The following is a 23,097-nucleotide window of genomic DNA, read 5'->3' as shown; positions in this document are numbered from 1 at the left end:
GTAGAAGCAACCTGTAGTGAAGCAACTGAATATAAAAAAGAAATTATCTCATTTCCAAATATGCCTAACACTATTACATACAGGGTGTTCATTTGAAAACTTCCCACCACGGATTTATCGAAAACCACTGTTTAAAAAAAAAACGCCGAAATACGTCAAAAGGTTTGTCAAGGGGGACAACTTTCTAACCTAAAATTACTTCACCCCCTTTCACCCTCTGCCCCCCAGGTCATCCCCTTAAAAATTTTAAATGGCAAGGGGTATCGAGTAATAGCTTGTTTAAAAGGTCTTTCGAAGTCTTTTATTTTGACGTTTGATTTTTTAAATCGGTCGATTCGTTTTCGAGAAAATTAGAAAAATCTTTGTTTATCTTAATTTGTTCAGATAGAAAACAAAAACATGAATATATCAGTTTTTATTTCAATAAGTGTTCAAAATGTTGCACTTTTTTGGCCAAACAATGATATAGGCGATGTTCAAATTCCTGATAGACATTTTCAAAAACATGTTGTGGGATGTGATGGCAGCTGTCGATGATGCGTTGACGAAGTTCATCCAAACTTTCAGGTTGGGGAGTAAACACAATAGATTTCAAATGACCCCATAGAAAAAAGTCTAACGGCGTTATATCAGGAGATCTAGCAGGCCATTCTATAGGCCCCCTTCGCCTTGTCCATTTATATGGAAACTCTCAACTGAAAAAGAAATCTTTAACGGAAAGAACATAGTGAAAAGGAGCGCCGTCTTGCTGGAAATATATTTCAGCCTCATTAAGTATAGGGTTTCCATCATCATCGATTTAATTTTCAATGGATTCAGTGATAAGCGGATTGATGGTATTTTCCAAAATATCCAAATAAATGTCTCCATTTAAATTTCCGTTAATAAATAATGGCCCAATCACTTTATTTCCTAAAATGCCTGCCCATACATTAATTTTTTGAGGGTACTGAGTATGCCCTTCTACAAATGCATAAGTTGTTATGCTTATTAACAAATCCATTTAGATAAAATGTGCATTCATCGCTGAAGCAGATATTCTTTACATGAATAGTATTATCATTAATCGCTTCAGTCATTTTTTCACACAACACAACTTGCCTATCGAAATCGTCTTCGGTTAACTCTTGCAATATTTTCATTTTGAATAGATGAAATTTATGAAGTTTGGTAACTGTGTGAATAGAGCCTAATGAAATATCAGTGGCAGCAACAATTTTGCGTAATAAAGTATTAGGATTTATTCCAAAATGACCCAAAACTTCAACTTGAGCGGCTTCATCCAAAATTCGCCAATGATCACGTTTTTTTATTTGCAACAGATCCAGTTTTAGTAAACTTAGTAACAAGATCCAAAACATACCTATGCGAAGTTATCTTCTCCGAATGTCTGGCGTTAAACGTGACGGCAGTTTGCCAAGCACATTGATTTTGGGCACCATAAATTAGAATAATTTCCACTCTTTCGGCTAGTGTGTAAACCATTTTGGAAGTAAAATCTTCAATTCAACAAATAAATTTTCACTATTCCAAGACTGTCACAAATGTAACTGACGGCAAAATAAACTCTTTATTTTCCTTAGCAATTTATAGTTGCTAACTAACTAACTAAGCAGGTATAACAATAAATACAGTTCGCCCAGGATATCTGTGTTGATGAAAAGAATGCGGAAAAAAATTCAGGTTATTTAGTTTTTTCCACGTCTAATCTTCGGAATTGCTGTTTATGTTGGTAGTTTCCGTTTTAAATTATAAACGAATTGTAGATTTGGCAAACCCTAACGGGCAACATTTTGAACCCTTATTGATATAAAAACTGATATTTTCATGTTTTTGTTTTTTATCTGAACAAATTAAGATAAACAAAGATTTTTCCAATTTTCTCGTAAACGAATGGATTGATTTAAAAAAAATCAAACGTCAAAATAAAAGACTTAAGTAATTTTAGGTTAGAAAGTTGTCCTCCTTGACAAACCTTTTGACGTATTTCGGCGTTTTTTTTAAACAGTAGTTTTCGATAAATCCTTCGTGGGAAGTTTTCAAATGAACACCCTATATATACTCCTACGTTATGGTACTTTGAGTTACTATTGTTCCTCAAAGATCAAGAAATCCCTAGGACTAGCGTAGGAACTGACGAACATGACTTCTTGACTAGAAGTAAGTAAATAAAAAAAATAAATAACGGCGAGTAATTTGTAAGACGTAGGTAATATAAATTACTCCTAATGAAAATTATTTTTACAGAACGAAACTGACAGCGACAATGGAGATAAAACTGATATCCGAAGCCCTTCTACTACTCTAGATATGCCACCAACTCCTTCATCTTCTGCCTCTGTGTCAACGAGGCCTTCTTCGGTTAAATTCCAGAGAAAAAATAAAAGACAAATGGACGATGACAGTATTCTGCAATTCGTGGGAGATAAACTTCAACATTCACGAGCGAAAGATGAATTTGATATTGTCGGAAAAAACAGAAGAAAGGTAGCAGAAAAATTACGAAAACTAGACCCCACCATGCGCATTTTTGCTGAAAAAATAATAAATGAAGCCCTTTTTGAGGCACTGTTGGGGACATTAAACAGACATGATTCTTCATTCCTCAACCACCTCAGCTTTCTTATCAAGGGAATACTCAGGCTTATAATACTATTATGCTTGATACGTAATACGATCATGCTGCCAAGCTATACTGCCTTCATTATTAAAGTACCTTAAAAACTGTTCTCGAATGCTTTTAGCCTCCTGAGTTGCATAACGATTAGGACCACGTTGCAACGAGGTAATTTTTAAGCCATCTGGTTCAGAATATTCACCTGTATCTAAAGAGATTGACGTACCTAAATATGAGTCAGATTTTGATCGCAATAAGTTATGGAGGATACAATATGCCAATACAACTTTTTCTACTTTTTCGAGTTTTAGATTACTTTCAGTGTAAAAAATACGAAATCGTGAGGCGATTATTCCAAACGTACATTCTATAGTATTTCTGGCACGAGACAGTCGGTAATTAATTTTTTTTTCGTAATTTAATTCTTTTTGACCAAAAGGTTTTAAAAAATTAGGGCGTAAAGCAAAAGCTTCATCCCCGATAAAAACAAAAGGTAAACGCGTCTCCGTATCAGAAACCTGTCTTTCATCTGGTATGGCTAAACGTTTATCGGTTTTTAGAAAATTGTGTGGTTTCTATGACACCACCATCCGAAATCCTGCCGTTGGTACCAATATTTACCAGTATGAACTCATAAAAATACAATACTATCTACTATAAACAATACTACTAATCTACAATATTATCTTTTTTATCATTAAATAATATATTTTTTATTAAAACTTTAACACCCTGTAGCTCAAAAACTAAGAGGCTTAGGACATATTTTGTTGACATTAAACGTAACGATGATAATGTTTTATGAATTTTTACTTATACTTAATAGACTTATATTACCTAAGAAAGCAATATTTAAAAAAAAACTTCTTGCTAATTCAGTTGGATCTGGGGTCAAATTAGACTCAAATTAGAGAGGTTAATTAGTAGGAGTAAATTAATTTTAATGCTGCCGATGTTGCGGCTTATATTAGACCACGTTCAGGGTGGTAAAAAGTGAAAACGTTTTGTCCATAAACATTATATTTTGTAGTCATAAAAAGCGTAATTAACCTCAAAAATGCATTTTTCAGATTTTTTGTTTAGAAATTGTTAGAGTTGTCAATTTTGTTGAGGTCTATTTGACCCCAGATCCAACTCAATTAGCAAAAAGCATAAAAGATTTTTAGGCACAAAAAAAACTACAATTTAAAAAAAAACGCCTTACTGTGTAAAATAAGTAGCGGGTGTATCGGTATACTGCGAAAATAAGGGCAAAAGATTCCTTGTTATGTCAAACTTCAACTGCAAAGCCCCTCCATCATTAAACCTGTTGTCCATCACTAAATCCTCAAATAAGTAAGTGTCTAGCTGAGTGGCTATATTGCGCCATACTAAAAACATAATTAGGACATCTCTACTATCTTTATGACCATATAATACCATACCAATAGTAAAAAGTTTGCTATGTAACTTTTTTTGTAGCTGATGAAGCCTTTTTGCTAAAACTTCAAATATAGGGCAAGCTGAAGGCGTCAGCGATAAACTCCTAAACTCTTTTGCTACTTTCATGTGTGACCACCTAAAAATCTTTTAAATTCCTCTCCTCTAGACTGATATTCCGGCTTACCTCTCCCGTCTATAGTCGTAACTTCTTTTTTTAACCTCTAATATAACCGCTTCTGCCAGTCCACAAAGCAAATCACGCCTAAAATGCCTATAGAGTGAAAGCGTTTCTATAAAAAGTGAATCGGACTCCAAATCACTTATGGTATTGTCATCGAAATCATTTAAAAATGGGCTGACTGGCGTGGTAGGCTGTTGAGCCTCGTCTATTTGTGATTTATAGTAAAAAAGGTTCAAATAATGCTGAAAAATTACATAATGACCCATAGGTACTTTTAAGTCATCTAAACAAACCTTACTAGCATAGAACCCCAATCAACAAGCACATTTTCGATATAATACAAGGTGTTGGCTATCATAGGCACTTTTGAGTCCATATAATCACCCTCTTCGGCATTTATAATTTGCAATAACCTTTAAACAGGTTTAAATTAAATATTTGCAACTGAAAAATTATTGAAAGTTCACCTGACTCTAAAATCATCCAAAAGTTCTAATTGGAGTTCCAGAAATTGCAATCTGTGACCTGGCTGCGGCAAACATTCATATCTACAATTAGGGATGATTACAAACAGGTTGATTGGTCTAAAAAAAAACAAACCTTTCTGTGATAGTTTGCAATAAAGTAATAAAGGCGTCCGCACAAGTTGTAATTTTTAGGTTCTCGACGTCTGAAGTGAGTAAGTCGAACGCTTCGCTGCAATTAGGGGAGAGCATTGCGTCCATTTTTTCAGTGGCGTCTAGACAAAATATTATTTTATTATTAAAGATATAAGAGTACAAGTGAACTACGGTATGGAACAACATATTTGATCAGTGATATGAGTTAACACGTTCACTGCCAAGAAAAATTTGGTATTACGTCACTAGCGCCTGTTTTATACCTATCTTTAAATTTTTTGATTTATTAACAACTCTATTATGATATCTAAGACATGTTTTAAATTTGAGTTAGTCAACCTAAACTGAGTTAACTTCTGAAAATAACTGGACTGCGAAGGTCTTATACATCTTTATGGGTTAATTTTCTTAGACGATAGTATCGCAGATAGAAACTATGAACCCACTGATAATGAATTATCTGGAAGTTCCGATATAAATTCTATCGGCTGCCTATTTATCTGCTAATTCTGGCACAAATTCTCCATTGCCAGGAAGTAGTGCTGCCTCCGTGCCTAGACAAAACACAGATACAGAAGGCGATTTAGCTGATAATATGATATGGAGTAATTGATAGCTGATAATAGTATATGGCCAGTTTCATTATACAAAACAAACTGGTCCTGAACTCTATCAGCTTTTGTGCGAAGAGCCTCTTAAATTGTTCTATTTTTTTCTGGTTGATATTTTTTTCCAATTCATTGCTGACTTAACGAATCTTTAGGCCACGCAAGTTATTACAAATGAGGCAAATATAAGAAGCAAATCTAGGTTACATAACTGATTACCCAAAAACAAAAATGAAAACCAAGAAAGTTTTTGGCTTGCTTTCCTAAATGGTTATTGTAAAAATGTCTAATATACAAGCCTACTGAAGCCAAGGAGATATGTATAAAAAATCTATGGCTCTCAAAGTTATGACACGTATGAGATTTGAGCTGTTACTACGCATATGGCACTTTGCAGATAATCAGGATAATCCAGAAAATTACAGGCTCCACAAGATTTAACCTTTGATTAACAAAATAGTTAAAATTTTAAATCATCATATAAACCTTACAAAACTTGTTGCATTGATAAATCTTTTATTCCATTTAGGAGCAGATTGATAATGCGTCAATACACAAAAAAAACAAACGCCATAAGTATGGAATCAAAGTATTTAAGTTGTGCAGCAAAGAAGGCTATACCTACAACTTGAAACATTGATAGATAGGCAAACGTATTTGATAGGGACATTGGGTAAGAACAGACGAGGCCTTCCAAAAGATCTGGTAAACAAAAACTTAAATCTGGAGAAATAGCCACTCTCAAAAACGACGATGATGTCACAGTAATTTTATGAAATAATAAATGCAACGTTTTAGTTCTTCCTACAAAACATAGCAACACAACAGTAGACACGCGCCAGACACGCAAATACACAAATCGCAGACACAAAAAACTGTAACGAAGTCTGAAGCTATTGTAGTATATAATGCAGAAAAATCGCCGGTCGATATATCTGATCAAATGACAGCTTACCAGACGCCTTTGGGTAGAACTTTTAAATGGTACCGTAAGTTAGCCGTGGAGATTATCCTGAATACTGCGATGGTCAATGCATGGATTATGTATAAGGAAAGTGTGGATGTCACAGTTCCCTTACTTTAGTTTCGAGAAGCTGTCAAATATGAGTTATGTGAAGCCAGGATCCTTGAGAGAAACCAGATGCAGAGATTACTCCAAAAAGAAAACGCCAAAGCACGAATAAACAAAAGTCACTATAAAAAAATTAAGACCTTGCAGTAAATGCTATAAAAAACTTAGAACCAAAAAAGAATGAAACAAAGCACGAAAACTCACTGGAGTACGTTTTTATTATAAAGGCTGTGATGGTGAATCTTTTTCTGCTTGAAATTTTCTTTATTACGTTTGTTCATGCATTATTATTGTAAACTACTGGTTTTTGTTTCAGATTATTTCAAAAAGAAACAATATATTAAGTAAAATATTCTTGTTTCTCTAATCTTCCATATCTAGAAATCAAATATGCAAAATAATAAGATCATCTCGAGTTTGTTTTGTTTGTTTGTATTGGCAACAAAGTCGATACTCAAAATACTATTTTGGAAATGTAGGTTTCCTGTTTGCAGCAGGAGCTTGAGTTAACGAATAGATTATTAAAAAACTCTGAATATACCATTAACTTGCAGAAAACAATTTTAGATTCCCTTGAGAGTAATGAATATGATAGCTTGAAAACTAAATTATTACCTAATAATAGTAGCACTTCTAACAAACCACCTAACAACAAATATAGCGATATCGTTAAAGCAAATTATTCTGTCTTAATTGTTAAAAGTAAGAACGAGAATACCAAGCAGGATGATGTTTTAAATGACATTACACATTCCGTTAATCCGGGTCAGATTAAAGCTTGCATAAACAATACAACGAAAATTCGTGGCAGAGTTGCAGTACACTGTCAAGACAATAGATCGCTGCAAACGTTAAAAACTAGTTTAATTGCAAAAATGGGCAAAAAATATAATATTGATCAAGCTAAAAAATTTAATCCAAGATTAATCATAAAGGGAGTGCGTTTAGAATAGATACACCGGACCAAATAATAGGCAATATAACGTCTTTAAATGATATCTCAGATTTAGCATCTGAAATCAAATATATTACAAAGTTAAAGCAACGCAATAACAAAACTGACCTTGTGATTGAAGTTTCCCCAGCACTTCGTAAGCGCCTTCTAGGAATAGGATCGGTTTTTGTGGGATGGAGCAAGTCAGTTGTTTTTTATTTTATTTTATTTTATTTTAATTACACCACTCCACAGAAAAAATTCCAATTATTGAGTGGGGGAAAAAGTACAATATTATACAAATTACAATACAAAACTAGAAAAAAAAATAAATTATTAATAGCAATAGTTTCCTACAATATTATACAATATTTGAATAAAAAATAATTTTGTTTATGTCTACTATCTAGGAAAAGCGTACTCGTTTAATTTCGGACAAACTGCAGTTAAATATGTCACATTGATCCTGAACAGAATTAAAAGTGCCACATGCTCTACGCATTGGAGAATATTTACAAATATTCGTTCTAGGTCTAGATAGGTAAAATGTGTCAGAATTTCTAGATGATATGCGGGGCACATGAAGATTTACATGTCGTAATAAGTCTGGCGAATCAATTTTATTATTAAGAAGTTTAAATAAAAATTTCAGATCAGCAGATTTTCGCCTCTCCTCAAGACTACTAAAGGAGTACCTTTCTAGTAGGCGTTGATGTGAAAAACCAATTTCTGGGTACACTCCGTCACATTTGTATGAAAGGAACTTTAAGAATTTACGCTGAACATTTTCTAGTTCATGTATATGATTCATATAAAATGGTGACCACACAGAAGAAGCATATTCCAGTATTGACCTCACATAAGAAAAATACAAAATTTTAAGACTAAAGATATTATTAAAGCTATGTGCGTTCCTAATGACAAAACCCAGCATTCTGTAGCTCCGATTAACAATGTCCTGAATGTGTGGCTGAAAGGAAAGAGTGCTGTCGAATGTCACCCCCAAATCCTTGAACTCCGTTGACAGTCTCACTGTCCATAGTATAGTCATACATAATCAGGTTTTTCTTCAAAGAGTAAGAAACAACTTTACACTTGGCAGAATTAAGAGGAAGATTGTTAGTTTTGCACCATGCATTGAGGAGATTAATATTATTTTGCAATTCCATACAATCTAAGATACTATTGATGCCATAATACAATTTTGTATCATCCGCATATAACAAACTATTTACAGTGAGCTGTTATACTAGCCGATATACTATTAATAAATGTGTTGAAGAAGGGCGGCCCCAATATGGAGCCCTGTGGAACTCCAGACGTTGCAACTATCTGAGCCGAACTACGGCCATAACATTCCTCGTGCTGAAGACGACCCGTAAGATAAGAGCTAAAAAAGTGTATTAGGTGAGAAGAAAAACCGTAGTTTTGGTCAAGATTATTTAGAAGAATACCATGATCCAGACGGTCAAAAGCCTTCGAGAAGTCTGTATAAATAACGTCAACCTGTGACCTGGCATTTATTGACTCAGATATATGTTCTGTAAGACAAACTAAGTTTGTGGTGGTAGATCTACCTTTCATAAATCCATGTTGACGAGGATCTATAAGACCCCTCATTGAAGGAAATAAGGCCGAATGAAGAACACGTTCAAAACATTTAGAAAAGTTGTTGATTATTGTAATTGGCCGATAGTTCTCGATGAGATTTTTATCATTTTTTTTGTGTACTGGAATTATCTTTGATGACTTCCAGAGGTTCGGGAAACATTCTTGTTTTAGAACCAGATTAAAGAGAACTGTTAACAGTTTAGCAAAAATACAAGCACAATCATATAAGAGAAAAGCTGGTATTTTATCAGGGCCAACTATTGATTTTGGCTTGATAGTCTTTAAGGCCAGTAAAACATCATTTTCAGTGAAATCAGACAAAATTATGGACTGTACATAAGGCTTTTGAGTTATATCAACATTATTTTGCGGCGATTCACCAGTATTGTAAGAACTCTGGAAGTAATCGGCAAATGCATTGGCAATACCCTGAGGGCTACTTAACAGCTCTCTTCTCTGATCAAACATAGATTGTGGTAACGAGCTATTTTCTTTTGAGTTCTGAATTAACTTCCAAAAATTATGAGGTTTTAATTTTAACTCATCTTCAAGCCCTCTACAATATTGCTTATAAGACAGATCAATATCTCTTTTAATCTTAGAACGTAATTCTTTAAATCTGGCAATCTCTTGAAGATGACCAAAACGTTTAAATTTTTTCCACTTGTTATGTTTTTCTTTTAGGGATTTCATTATCTCTGCAGTAAACCATGACGGATAGGTTCGTGTTCGTTTTACAGTTTTTGGAACAAGCTCAGCAAGACAGGAATAAATTTTTTGATAAAAGAGCTCCAGGGCATTATTGACATCCCCAGCGACTCCCAAATCACTCCAATCAATTCCGAGGAAGCTATCATATAAAACTCTAAGATCAGCTCTCTTAAAATTATAGAAAATATTTTCTACTTTTTCTACTATTTTCTATTTCTCTTGACGTCATTAATTCTTATGAGTAAAAATGGATGAACTGCTTCCTCCTCCACCAAAGAATCAGAGCAACCCTCCACTGTGCAAAGCTCAGAATCAGACGAGATGACAAGATCCAATATCCTACCTTGAGAATTCCTAATAGAATTAATTTGATGCCAGTCGAAAAATTCCAAGAGGTGAATAAACTGACTTAGTCTACTGGATGAGGCAGAATTAACTGAATAAGAAGTAAACTCGGGGATATTAAAGTCACCCAAAACAAGTACTCTTTGATTATATAAATAGGTTAAAGTAGATAAATATTCAAAAATATCCTCATATACATGGGAGTTGAGTCCGGGCGGTATATATAATATAATAATAAACAAGACAGAAAACCCAAGAATCAACTTAGTTCCTACAATCTCGACCATATTAATAAGATTTTGAGGTAGCTTTAAATTTAAGTTAATGACCGAAAATGTTTGCTTCACGGCTAAAATAACACCGCCACCCCTCTTCTCTCTCATCTCTGCATAGTTACGATCACAGCGGTATACCGAATATTCATTTGGAAATAGTTCTGACGAAAAAATGCCATCATTCAGCCAAGACTCCGATATCGCAATAACATCGAAGTCCGTCGATACAACCGCGTTAAAAAACAACTTAGTTTTTGAACGAAGTCCCCTGGCATTCTGATAGAATATACGAAGGTCGGTGGTACTGGTACATTCGCTCTGTGATTCCTCAACCGACTGCAGCCGATGACGCTCACGAGTGTCGCGAGAGGAGGAGGCCGCGATGTCCGTCCTCGGTAATTGCTACAGGGTACCCCCAAACACATCCGATTTATATTTCGCATTGGCTTGTTTGAATGCGTAGCAGGTAGAATAATTCCACACTGCATGATTAACTGCAATATTTAATTTATATTTATTTTTTGAGGAAACGCAATTATTACATTTGTAATTACTATCGATCGCTGCGACAGAACAAGCTTTAAGTTCATGTGCCCCTGCGCAAAGTGGACAAACTGTATCACCCCTGCAAAATTTCACAGAATGACCAAAACTGTTACATTTAAAACAGCGTGTTATTGATGTTGAATCATAAATAATGCAATTGTCGAGACCTACAACAATTTTTTTAAGATCTATCAACCGCTTATATGTAACATTATCCAACTGCAGAACAGCTTGGAAGATAATTGCATTTTTTCTAGTAGGCCATATTTTAAGAACGCTCATCCTAGATGTATTATTAAAAATAAACTTATTTTGAGATTTTAAATGATTTTCAAGAACTTCCTTAGAGTAATCTTCAGATAGACCAACCAATCGTACTAATGGCATAGTCGCTTTAATTTCACGAATCTCATATTCTTCAGCGAGTTTCTGATTGACCAAAGTTTTCATTTTGTCTGCACTATTCGCTTCAATCGTAACAAGAAGACCACCATTCGAAATGTGCTTAACATGGCTGAAGGTAATATTTTCATCGGATGTTGATTGAGTTTCGGTGGATTGAAGAATGGTAAGTTTATCTTCAACAATCTTCAAGATGGATTCTTTGAATGAGGAGATATACTGATATCTCCTCATTCAAAGAATGCAGACTGCTGCATGGACTCTCTGATGGTATTTTTAATATCATCCAGTGGAAAGTGGCGGCAAGATGGACAACGCCAACTCAATCCGGGAACCGTAGTTATAAGATTTATAGCGTCACCCGGTATTCGCATGCATTCAGCATGGTATCGTCGCTGACAGGGACCTGCGCAGCCTAGATGCGGCTTGTTTCGAGACGAGCCCGCCGCCAAGTTGCAGAAACCACACAAGGACATCGCCCAATGTGTGTGAATTAGAATATTGTTAGAACATTTATTTAGGCAAATAAATAAACCACGTAATTTGGGTTGAATATGTATGAGGAAAGTGATAGCAAATCACTTACCCATTAAGAGTGGTCAATACTTAGATTTTCTACAAAAATCTGTTAACCATAAAACACTCGCACAGGCTTTACTTCCTTATTATTATTATATTAATCATAAACACGCGTACTACGCAAAGAAAATTAGAAGCCCGCGGCGCGGAGGCTTGCAGCCAGTTGTGGAGGACTATCTGCGTGTTATTAAATGTTTTCGATGTTGTGCATATGGTCACAGCGTAAAAGACTGTCGCGAAAAAAAAGACACTTGTCCCAAATGCGGAAAAAATCATAAATTGAAAGAATGTATCTCTGAAGAAAAAATGTGTATTAATTGTGTTAAATTAGGTTCTCATAACAAACATAATGTAAAGTCTATCTCTACTAACCACTATAGCTTTGATAAAAATTGTCTTTCCTATCAGAAATATCTTTTAAAGCTTGGATCTCAAATTAATTACGAATAACTTTTTTTACTGGGATAAATAGCTATTTTTATTGTTTTTTTTTTTATATAGTTTATTTTATATTTATAGTTTATAAGAAATGGCTAACAAACAATTAAATTCTTATTTAAATGTAGCCAATTTAAATATTAGATCTTTATTGCCAAGTTTTCCGGATTTTCTCAAATTTGTAAACAATAAATATGATATTTTGGGTATAAGTACTATAAGTGAAACGTGGCTGATATTTGGGTATAAGTGAAACACTTGTATTATTTGACATATCACTTTCAATTACATACTTATAAGACCTTGACTGGGAGTTTTATAAATTTTAGTTATCGGAACGTAAGTCTATTTGACAATAATGGACTTTTCTAATGTTCCAATATGTTTCCAAAATGTTGCATTTGGTTTTTTGGACTTGGCCTACGACATTGCATCTAACCCAGTGCGACTGAGTAAACTTTTTAATATTAAATTATTGAGTAAAAAATCTTTTTTGTAACTAGTACCTACCCTATTAAGAATATTTCAATTTCATAAAAATATTTATGAAAATGGTTAGCATTTGCTTAGAAAATTAGTAACCCCAACCAAAAATCTTCCTTAATTATCGAATTTATAAACCCAGAATGACGTTTTTTCCTTTAAATTCAACCTTAGAATCCTTCTACATTATTTAAAAAAAACTTCAAACATACTTCAAATGAACTTACATTTTTTCTCCATAAGCAACCATTTTACCAAAACAGGTGCCTGCGTTAAAACCGCCACTATACTAGGCTGATTACTTGGATAATTATAAACATCCCTAAGCTCCTTATCAAAACCCAATGCCTCATCTATTGAATGTGAAAATAAATAATCGTCATACTGAAGTTCGGGCAGTTCCAGGTTGAGTTTTTCCGCTGCTAGTAACACTAGACTCCTGATAAAGTCACTCTAAAAATATCAATTAATTTAAATTTATTTTTAAAAGTCTAAAATTGGCTAACTTTGGCATCTAAATGGTGTAATCCGAACTTATCAATGACAGGCTGAATCCATGTACCCACATAGTCTTGATGGTCTCTCACCCATGTCAATATTTGAGTAAAGTACCTGCAAAGTACCCTTTAGGACTAGTTTTATTCCCTAATAGGCCCTACTCTTACCACTCAGGTTTATCAGGCCTATTCGTCTTTCTATTGCCATAAAAGTGATACATAAACCTTTTTTTCAGTGGCTCAATTAAAAGCTGAATAGGCAGACAAGGTGGTGAAAAGTCACTTAACACACCTAAATTAAATGAATTAGAAAAGAGATGTTTACATATAAGCAATTACCTGAAGGTATTTCAAAAGTCACATTCACCTCTGGGGGTATCTCAATTTGAACTAAATATTCGGCAACTATTTGAAGCCTATGAACATTAGCTTCAATTGGTGTGACCAGGTTGAAGTTGGCACTCAAAAAAGGCCATTTCATCTGCTTCAAAATTAGCTCAAAATCTCTATAATTGGTTGAGTTAGAAATAAAAATACTTGAACTCAATTACTCACTTTGATAACTTTTGCCGTAAAATGGTGTGCCAATGCAGGATGTTCTCTTTTAAATGATTATTTAGATTATTAACAGGGCAATCTGCTAAGATTCTTAAGATTTCCGTTAAATTTGCAAAAAGGGTAACACACTTTTCATCATCTTTTTTTGACACTTCTCTTTGTAGTTCTATACTGAAAGTTATTATAAAATATTATAAATATAATGCACCTTAATGGTTGGTCTTTTTTGTAAATAGTGTCGAAAATCAGTTGTCATGAAAGTGGCTATGTGGAACAATGGCTTCGTTTACGTTAAACGGGATAATTAGTTAATTTCATAAACGAAATTAGTCAGCAAACAAAAAATTTGGTCTATATGTACTGTGTGTGGTCTGTGTTGCATGTACCTGCATGTAGGAGTGATTTGAAATTCCTCTATAAATTTCATAGTAACCTCTATTTCATCACGTTTATTGTTATTAAATATTCGATATTCGAGTCATATAAATGAACTTTTTAGAGTTAACAGTGAGGCCAGTAGTACTATAGACCTTCCACTTTCTTACTTACTTACTTACTTTCCAAATATTCGAAAGGTGCTTGGCAGGAAGACTAGCGGAGTTTTTTGAGTAAAACAATTTGTTCTCTGTAAAACACATCGGTTTTCGCAAAAAATTTAAACTGTAGGGATTGCATATTGAAAACAATATTTATATGTAAATGGGCAGAAAAGTGACCTTGACATATGATTGTGGTGTACTTCAGGTGTCATGGCCCCTTTTGTACTTGCTCTATATTATTAGTCCTAAGGTAGCTGGTTTAGGTGCTCAGAATTCCACTTTTGGAGACGACTATTGTACTGTACTCTATAATAATTCAGATTTTTCTCGTCAATAGGACCAAATAATGACTTAAAAAAGTTGATTGATAAATCTAAAGACATATTATTTAAACAAAAAAATAAAAGGATAAATCCTATTAATATATCCCTAAATGCACCTACTCTTGAAAAGATTACACTATAAAAAACCTGGGTTTGATTGAGTGTAATGTTATAAATTCGGGACTTTCTGATCATGAAGCTGTGGCATGTCATGTGGCATTAATATAGTTTGTAAGTCTAGCATACTTGGAGGAAAGATGGGTAGAATTTATAGTAGGACAAATTATAGTAGATTCTTGCAATTAAGTTGCTTGTGTAACTGGCAGAGCATTATGACTACTCCCGCGCCCTTAGAATTCTTTCACAAAATATTATGTGAGATCTTTGATAATGCATTTCCAGTCAGGACATTAAAGAAAAAATCTAGAAAGAATTGGATTACTAAGGGAATAAAGGTATCTGCAAGAAATCTCAGATCACTGCACTATATTTGCAATTTTTTAAAAAATAACAACAGTTTTGTTAATTATTTAAACACATATAGAGCTTTGTATAGAGTAATTATTAAGAAAGCTAAAAATAATTATCTCACAAAAATATTAAGTAATTCAGGTAATATTCAGATAGAAGCTTGGAAAGTGGTCAATGAACTGAGAGGAAAGCAAAGGAATGTTTCATCCCTAGGATCAAATATAGAACCTAATCAATTGAATGAGTTTTAATGCACTATTTGTAGGAACTTAGCAAATTAGCAGTGAAGCAAGAAAAATTCCAAATTTTTGTGATTTTCATCAATAGTCAAAGTCAAAATATACTTTATTTGCTAAGTTTACGAACTTGTGCTAAAGGCTTCCTAATCCTAAAATTTATTTGGTTATACAGGATACAGGATAAAAAGAGAATACAGAATCGATTTTGATTGAACATAGAAGCATATTTTATATAATCAAAGAAAAAGCCAAAAAAGAAGAAAAGAAAAGGTAAGAACCAACATAAAACAAGAACAATAAAAAAAATCTGATCAACAGATATATAATTAATTTTAAATAATAAAATGAGTCGTTAAAATACTCTTCAATGCTGTAGTAACCTTTTGGTAACATTAATTTCTTTAGTTCTCTCCCAAACCTTTTTAAGGTCTGTAACAGTCCTAATCGAAATAGGAACATGACTAATATAAGAGAATTTCTCGTAAGTGAGGAGGTGGGGATTGGAAGAGATAAGTTGTTTACTTGACGAGTATTATGACTCGTGCAGGATAGTGGACTAACGGACTTACGTATGAGTGTTGCAGTTTCCAATATAAAGAGTGAGAAAACTCTTAAAATTCTTTCAGGTACAAAAAGAGGTTTACAAGAGACTCTCAGACCAACACCACACAGATACCTTAATGCTTTTTTCTGAATAGTAAAAATGATGTTAAGGAGTCCCTTGGAGCACAAACCAAAATGGCAACCCATAACGGATATGAGAGTCTATTAAGGCGAAATAAACTGAACGAGCAAACAACCTCCCCAACTCATGCCTGGCAGCCCTGACTGCAAAACAACCAGAAGAAAGTTAAGCAGCGAGGCCCAAAACGTGGTTGTCAAACCTTAAACTCTCATCAATGAAGAGGCTGAGAAATCGACAATAATCCCCACCATGTAGTGGGCTCTGCAAATCAAACAAAAAACCCTCTACATTACACTTAAAGCCCAGAACAAAAGTCTTATCAACATTGAATACAAGCTGATTGCAGATGCACCACTCTTTAATTTTTTTTGAAGGTCCTCTACTATGAGAGATCTGACTACTTTTTGATCTTTGTTATGCCAAAGAATTGTAGTATCATCGGCAAACTGATAGAGAGCTCAAGTCATTAACGTATAATAAAAATAAAATAGGACCTAACACTGACCCTTGAGGTACACCATATTTAGGGTGTGCTATCCTTGACGAAAATCCAGATACAACCACCCTCTGCGACCAGACAGGTATGACTTCAACCACCCCAAAGCCACTCCCTTAAATCCGTAAAAATCAAGCTTTGACAGCAGTATTCCATGATCCACACAATCGAAGGCCTTATACAGATCACAGAACACCACTGCTGCAGCCTCCTTGGAGTTCATAGATAGATACACACACTCTCCAAGAATCTGAAAATTGCATCCTGCGTGCCCTTAGATGACTGAAATCCATACTGATTAGAGGACAGCACATTGTATTTGGTCAAAAAAGAGACAATTCTCTTTTTTGCAAGCCGCTCAAGACCCTTGGAGAGGGTAGACAAAATTGATATAGGACGGAAGTTAGAGGGCCGGTCCAAGCTACCACCTTTATGAAGAAGGATGATCATAGCTTCCTTTAAACAGGATGGGAACTCGCCCTGAAGAAATGACTGATTGATTGCCCAAACCAAAGCACCTAAAGCACTCGCAGGCAGAAGTGACAGCAGACGAGAAGAGATACCATCGGAACCCGAAGACCTATGATTCTTCAAGTACTGAATTGTTTCAAGGACCTCGGTGGCATCTATACAGGGTGGAAAAAGAATTATTGGTTGATAGCATTCCGATTAAGATACTGCAATGGATCGCCGTCACTGGGAACTGCTTCCAGTAACTTCTCAGCAATATTAGAAAAATAGTCATTGAAATCATCGGGCCCCAAGCCCGATTCCACCAACCGCCGACGAGAAGACTGCCTACATTCGTTAATGATTTACCAACTTTCCTTCTGTCTGTTAGCGGACGAGTCTAAGCGCTCATTGTAATACAGTTCCTTTCTGACTTTTATCAGACGCCTATAAATTTTCGGATAATCCTGAAGATAAGACCTGATGAATTGATTGTCAATAGATTTGCGAAGTCTTGCTAAGCATCGCAAATTTTGGGCTAATGTTTTTAGTCCCGCGGTGATCCATGGTTTTCGTCTCTTGGATTTAAGTCCAACCAAGGGAACGAAGATATTTATTTTATCACGTAATGTATAATAAAAAGAAGAAAATGGTTGTGGAGCAGCCTGAATTGTATTCCAGTTAACAGACGAAATGGATTGAGAAAATAAATTCAAATTGTTCCCACTAAATACTCTCCCAATGCGACGGCCAGATTTGTTTTTCAGTCACCAGGAAATAGGACATACACCCCCTTGTGATCTGATATACCCACTGAGTGCACTGAACAGGTAACACAGTCCAAATTACTGCAGAAATAATCAATAGTGGTCAATGAAGAGAATGAAATACGAATGGCACTCACCATGCATTAACATGCATGGTGAGTGCAAATGATTTGAAGATTCCATCAAGAGAAATTCTTTGCGGTAAGGAAACTGAATAATTAATATTAAAATCTCCAGCCAAGATAACCGAGTGAATAGGGAGCTGGGACAGAAGACAATCTAACCTGTCAAGAAACACACTGATATCCCCAGAGGGCGGGCGGTATATACAAATAACGTATATATTAAACAATTTACAAAAACACACCGAACAGTGAATACTTTGGTAAGTGCCATAAATCAGTCTTTTTCTACAGGCATATTTCCAGAATGTCTTAAGATAGCAAGAGTAATTCCCTTGCATAAGAGTGGTGATCCTCAAAGTCCCTCTAATTACAGACCCATAGCATTGCCTTCAACCCCGTCCAAAATTATTGATAAATTAGTAAAAAGCCTCATGCTATCATATCTGACGTAAAACATTTTTATTCTGAGTGAGCAGTTTACATTTTAGGAGAACAAAGGAACATTGTATCCCAATTATTCATTTTTAGAGTCTTTATATCTGGGACTCAACAATGGGGAGCTTGCTACAGAGGTATTCTGTGATCTGACCAAGGCATTTGATTGTGTTGATCATGGAGTGCTGCTGTGGAAGCTTGAGCGGTACAGATTTAGAGAGCTGTCTCTTCAATGGTTTGCTTTATATTTAAGAGATAGGCGATAGACTGTAAAAGTAAATGGTTTATTGTCAAGGGAGCAATTTGTCACACATAGTGTCCCCCAGAGATCAGTTTTGGGTTCGATTTTGTTTTTACTGTACATATATGACATGGCAAGTCTAAAGATCGCAGGTAAATTTACTCAATTTGCAGATAATGCAACAGTGCTGTGCATTAGTGCTGCAAATCTAAATGAAAGAATAAATAGGGACATTGCTGTGATAAAAAAATGGTGTGACTGTAATAAATTAACTCTAAATATAGCCAAAATCAGTATTATAAATTTTAAATGCAGTTTAAGTAAAGTATCCTTGGGTACAAGTGCTTTAAAAAATTTGAGTGAAAATAAATTTTTGGGAATGGGCATAGACAATAAATTAAAATATGAAAACCATAAGCTAATAAGCAATAAACTAAAAGCATCAAATTGTTATGCTCTTATGGTGGTGTCCCAGGAGGTTGAGTTTAGTGTTGCCGAAAATACTTATTTTGCATTAATTGAATCAAATCTAAGGTATGGAATATGTTTCTCAGGTGCATGTTGTGACCAACTTTTCAAAAGTGTCTTTGTGTTGCAAAAAAGAGCTATCAGATACATCTGCAAAATTGGAGTGAGGGAGTCATGCAAAGAACTTTTCATTTCAAATGAAATCTTAACTCTGCCTTCTTTATTCATATTAGAATCCTTTTGTCTTATTCATAAAAAATATAGAAACCACAGCAATGCAATAGAAAGTCATGAATATAGCAGTAGAAGGGCCAATGATGTAACTTTACCTATACCCAACAGTACATCAGAAAAAAATCTTTTATTTTCAATGGTAAAAAGGTGTATAATCATTTTCCTGCAGATATTAAAGAGATTCATAATAAAAAGCTCTTCTGAAAAAATGTAAAAGGATTGCTTAATGCAAAAGGCTACTATGAAATAGGAGACTTTTTATCAGAGACATTTTAAATGTACTCTGTCCTTTTTTAACATGTTTTAATGTTAAAGTTTTAATATTTTATTGATGTATATGTAGATTTATGTAGATGTAGATGTATATGTAGTTTCAATTTTAATAAAAAATAAAAATAAATTCCTTTATTGCCATCAAAATCCTTAATAAAAAGACAAAGCAACGTCAACAAATTTTGACTCGAATTAAAATCTTATGACCTAAGTTAAAAGGATCTAAAACAATTTTTTTCAAAATAAATAAAATTATAAAGTAATACGTTAAAATTAACAAATACCCCGTATAAACAAAAAAACTTAAAAAATCTGTAATTCATAAAGATACATTTTTATTTATTGAATTTAAAAGAGTAGAACCTTCTTTCAATAAGAAATCGCTTAACACCCTGTTTAAATTAATTACGGCTCTGAATCTGTCGCAGACCCGCCGGTAACATGTGGTATGCCTTTACTGCTCGATAAGTTGGGCTTCTTTCAAAGAAAGCTGACCTAACTAAGACATCCAAGTGTATACCCAAGAATTTAATACTGCTCAAACACTCTATAGACCTTCCATTAAGTTTTACATAGAGTGATGTGTCTTTTTTGAATTTAGAAAATGTAAGCAGGCCAGTTTTTTCAGTATTTAATTTAAGTTTTTTTTCCTCACACCATTTTTTCATTTGTTCAGCTGCTTGAGAGCATTTTATTGAGATCACGTTCTGGGTGGAACCGCTTTCCAGCACCGATGAGTCATCAGAGAACTGACTAACTAAATCAGCTAATATATTTGCATTTAAGTTATTAACATACAAAAGGAATAACACAGGGCCTAAAATAGAACCCTGGGGTACTCCCTATGTTAGCTTTGCTGGAAGAGAGTATGTCGTTTTCCCCCTATCTGTGACACCAACAATTTGCTCTCTGTTATTTAAATAAAATTTTAAAAGTTGTTAACCCTGACGTCCAATGCCATATTTTTCTAATGTAAGGAAAAGAATTTCATGATCAATAGTGTCAAAGGCCCTTGAAAGATCGAAATACAGGCCAGCTACCTGTTCGTTTTTATCAATTTGATTTGCGATAAATTCTATTGTTTTAAAGATTGCTTATTCTGTAGATTTTGATTTCCTTAAACCATGCTGACTCGCAGAAAAAACTCTTTTTTGTTCTAAGAACTCAACAACCCTACTGTAGATCGATCTCTCAAAGATCTTCGACACTGACGGAAGTAGTGATACCAGTCTGTAGTTTTTTATTTCTTGAGGGCTACCCTTTTTAAGTACTGGTACAATTTTTGCCTTTTTAAGTTGGTCAGGGAATATGCCTGTTTCAAAACAACAGTTTATTATTACATTTAATGGCTTTTTGATAAGGCTAGCAACTTTCTTTAGTAAAAAAACAGGTACTTCGTCCTGTCCTGATGAATATTTATTGGGTAAATGCATAATAATATTGAAGATTTTTTTGTTCACTTGTAGAAAACAGGTATAAAGTGTCCAGACATAGCACATCATCCACTATCTGCACACGAACCTTGTTGCAGGTATTGTAATTTGTTTATTTGTATTATTGTATTCTTACTATATTATGGTTTGTTCATTTTTTTGTGTTTTTTTACAGCTTTTTCAACAAGAGAACTACCTATTGGCAGTAGTTTTACTTATTTTTAAGCATGATTTCTTATTTTTTTGGTAATGTGTTAAAAATGTTATAGTTTAGAGATATATAGGTATTGATTTCAAAAACAGTCTTATTTTGCAAAAATGATATAGGGTCTATGCCAGTGGATGAAATATCTTGGGAGAGTTTAAATGCAACTGGGCAATGAAATGTGTTAAAATTATTTGCATTTAAACTTGAGCAAGAATTTGAGTCATGAACTTTTGAAGAAGTTTCCCGTCTTATAGGGTTTAGAATTCTCAGTAATTTCTTCCATTTATTGGTGGTATTCTTTATTCTACCTTCACAGTATTTAAATTTAGCTAACTTAATCGGTTTTCAGAAGACTACAATATTTATTGAAATTATATACAGGCCTTTGGTTGGTCCAAGAAAATTTCCTACAACTCATTGACACTTAGTAATTTATGGTTTTTTTTTACTTTATATTAATATTTTTTCAAATATCTTGATAACACGTCTATGAAAAATGAGTAATAGATTATTATTCCTTTCCAGTTTTTAGAATATTCCTTCCATTGATTAGAAGTATTTTTGTTTATTAGCCATACTATTAACCTCAAAATAAACCACAACTTTACTATAGTGCCAAGTCCATAATAAAAGCCCTGCATCAGTAATAACAATTGTATAGATGTTCATATTGACATTAACTCACCACAGATAGTCAACTTGTTGAATAACTCTGTAGTACTGCAAAGTGGTTTGATAAGCATACAATTTTTCAAACTTGGACTTTAAGTCACTCCTTACTACCTCCAGCTCATTTAATTCATTGTTTAATGAGTTGTGCACTTCAAGGGAATTTTTTATGGTCAGTTCACTTTGATCCACAATACTTTTTGCCTCATTGAGAGTGGCCCCAATAAAACCTTTGGGGTTTAAGGGGTTTAACTGTAATACAAATATTTATTAGATTTTGATAAATTTATGTTTAAGATATGATACCTCTGCTTCTATGGCTGATTTGTCTTGCAACAAGCTATTATAGAGCTCTGTGCACTTATCCAAGTCCAAAAGGACTCTGCTGTCTTTTTCGTTAAGTTCTTGTAGAACTTGATGCTTTATTTCGTTGGGAATCATGATTATTTTGTTTGAATAACTGTGATATACTATAAAATAGCAGAAGTAATTAAAAAAAAAGTGAGAAAGTAAAGAAATTTAAGAAATCACAATTTTAAGAAAGTTAGGTTATAACTTATAATTCAGAAGATAAACATAAAATATTGTGGAACCAGCGGCGTGCGCATAGGGAAGAGTATTACCGATGTGGATAAAAGTAACAATATATTTGTATAGATATGAACACTAATTATGGGTCTAAGAATTTTATTCTTCTTTAAGAGTTTCTTTAACAAAACCAAAATATGTTATACTTTATTTGATTCCCTTTTTGTCAGCTGGTCATACTAAAGGCAGAATCAACCTCCTAATTTCAAATTGACGTCGGCTTCCGGTGTAACCGGAAGTGCCACACCTGTCAAAATATTTTTGAGATGTTACCGCCAAGTAATTCGAATACAATCGAGTTAAAACATTTAAAAAATTTAAAATAAGGGCCTTCATAGACTTCTTCACCCCTTGGTTTTTTGGGCTTTCCTATTTGGTATGGTGCAGTAATGAAAATTAACATAATAGCTTGGTATATTAATAATTTACTTTGTTTATTTCATATTTTGTAGGTTATACAGGTTAAAAAGATAAGAATATAAGTTTTTATCATCTTATGATGATTATATAAATTATTGTAAATTTCTAAAACCTGAAAATAAATATTTCAAGTA

At 33.9% G+C, this 23,097-nt stretch overlaps 1 protein-coding gene across 1 annotated transcript in view; it reads right to left on the bottom strand.

The window, feature by feature from the left end:
• LOC126738006 (RAD50-interacting protein 1) overlaps window positions 1-22,543 on the bottom strand; it is a 28,150-nt gene extending 5,607 nt beyond the window's left edge. Inside the window, exons 1-13 of the mRNA XM_050443159.1 lie at window positions 22,262-22,543; window positions 21,972-22,207; window positions 13,897-14,070; window positions 13,681-13,847; window positions 13,510-13,633; window positions 13,351-13,456; window positions 13,072-13,297; window positions 4,821-4,959; window positions 4,688-4,768; window positions 4,519-4,633; window positions 4,224-4,462; window positions 4,042-4,175; window positions 3,822-3,987 (exon numbers count right to left, since the gene is read on the bottom strand). Coding sequence (XP_050299116.1) covers window positions 3,822-3,987; window positions 4,042-4,175; window positions 4,224-4,462; window positions 4,519-4,633; window positions 4,688-4,768; window positions 4,821-4,959; window positions 13,072-13,297; window positions 13,351-13,456; window positions 13,510-13,633; window positions 13,681-13,847; window positions 13,897-14,070; window positions 21,972-22,207; window positions 22,262-22,396 — 2,042 coding nt within the window. The 5' untranslated portion in view covers window positions 22,397-22,543. The remainder of the gene's footprint in view (window positions 1-3,821; window positions 3,988-4,041; window positions 4,176-4,223; window positions 4,463-4,518; window positions 4,634-4,687; window positions 4,769-4,820; window positions 4,960-13,071; window positions 13,298-13,350; window positions 13,457-13,509; window positions 13,634-13,680; window positions 13,848-13,896; window positions 14,071-21,971; window positions 22,208-22,261) is intronic.
• Between the last annotated feature and the right edge of the window lie 554 nt (window positions 22,544-23,097).

Source organism: Anthonomus grandis, chromosome 6 (assembly GCF_022605725.1).
Source record: "Anthonomus grandis grandis chromosome 6, icAntGran1.3, whole genome shotgun sequence".
Taxonomy (NCBI): Eukaryota; Metazoa; Arthropoda; class Insecta; order Coleoptera; family Curculionidae; genus Anthonomus; species Anthonomus grandis.
The sequence above is the reverse complement of the archived record's forward strand: the minus strand, read 5'-3'. Positions and strand labels throughout refer to the sequence as shown.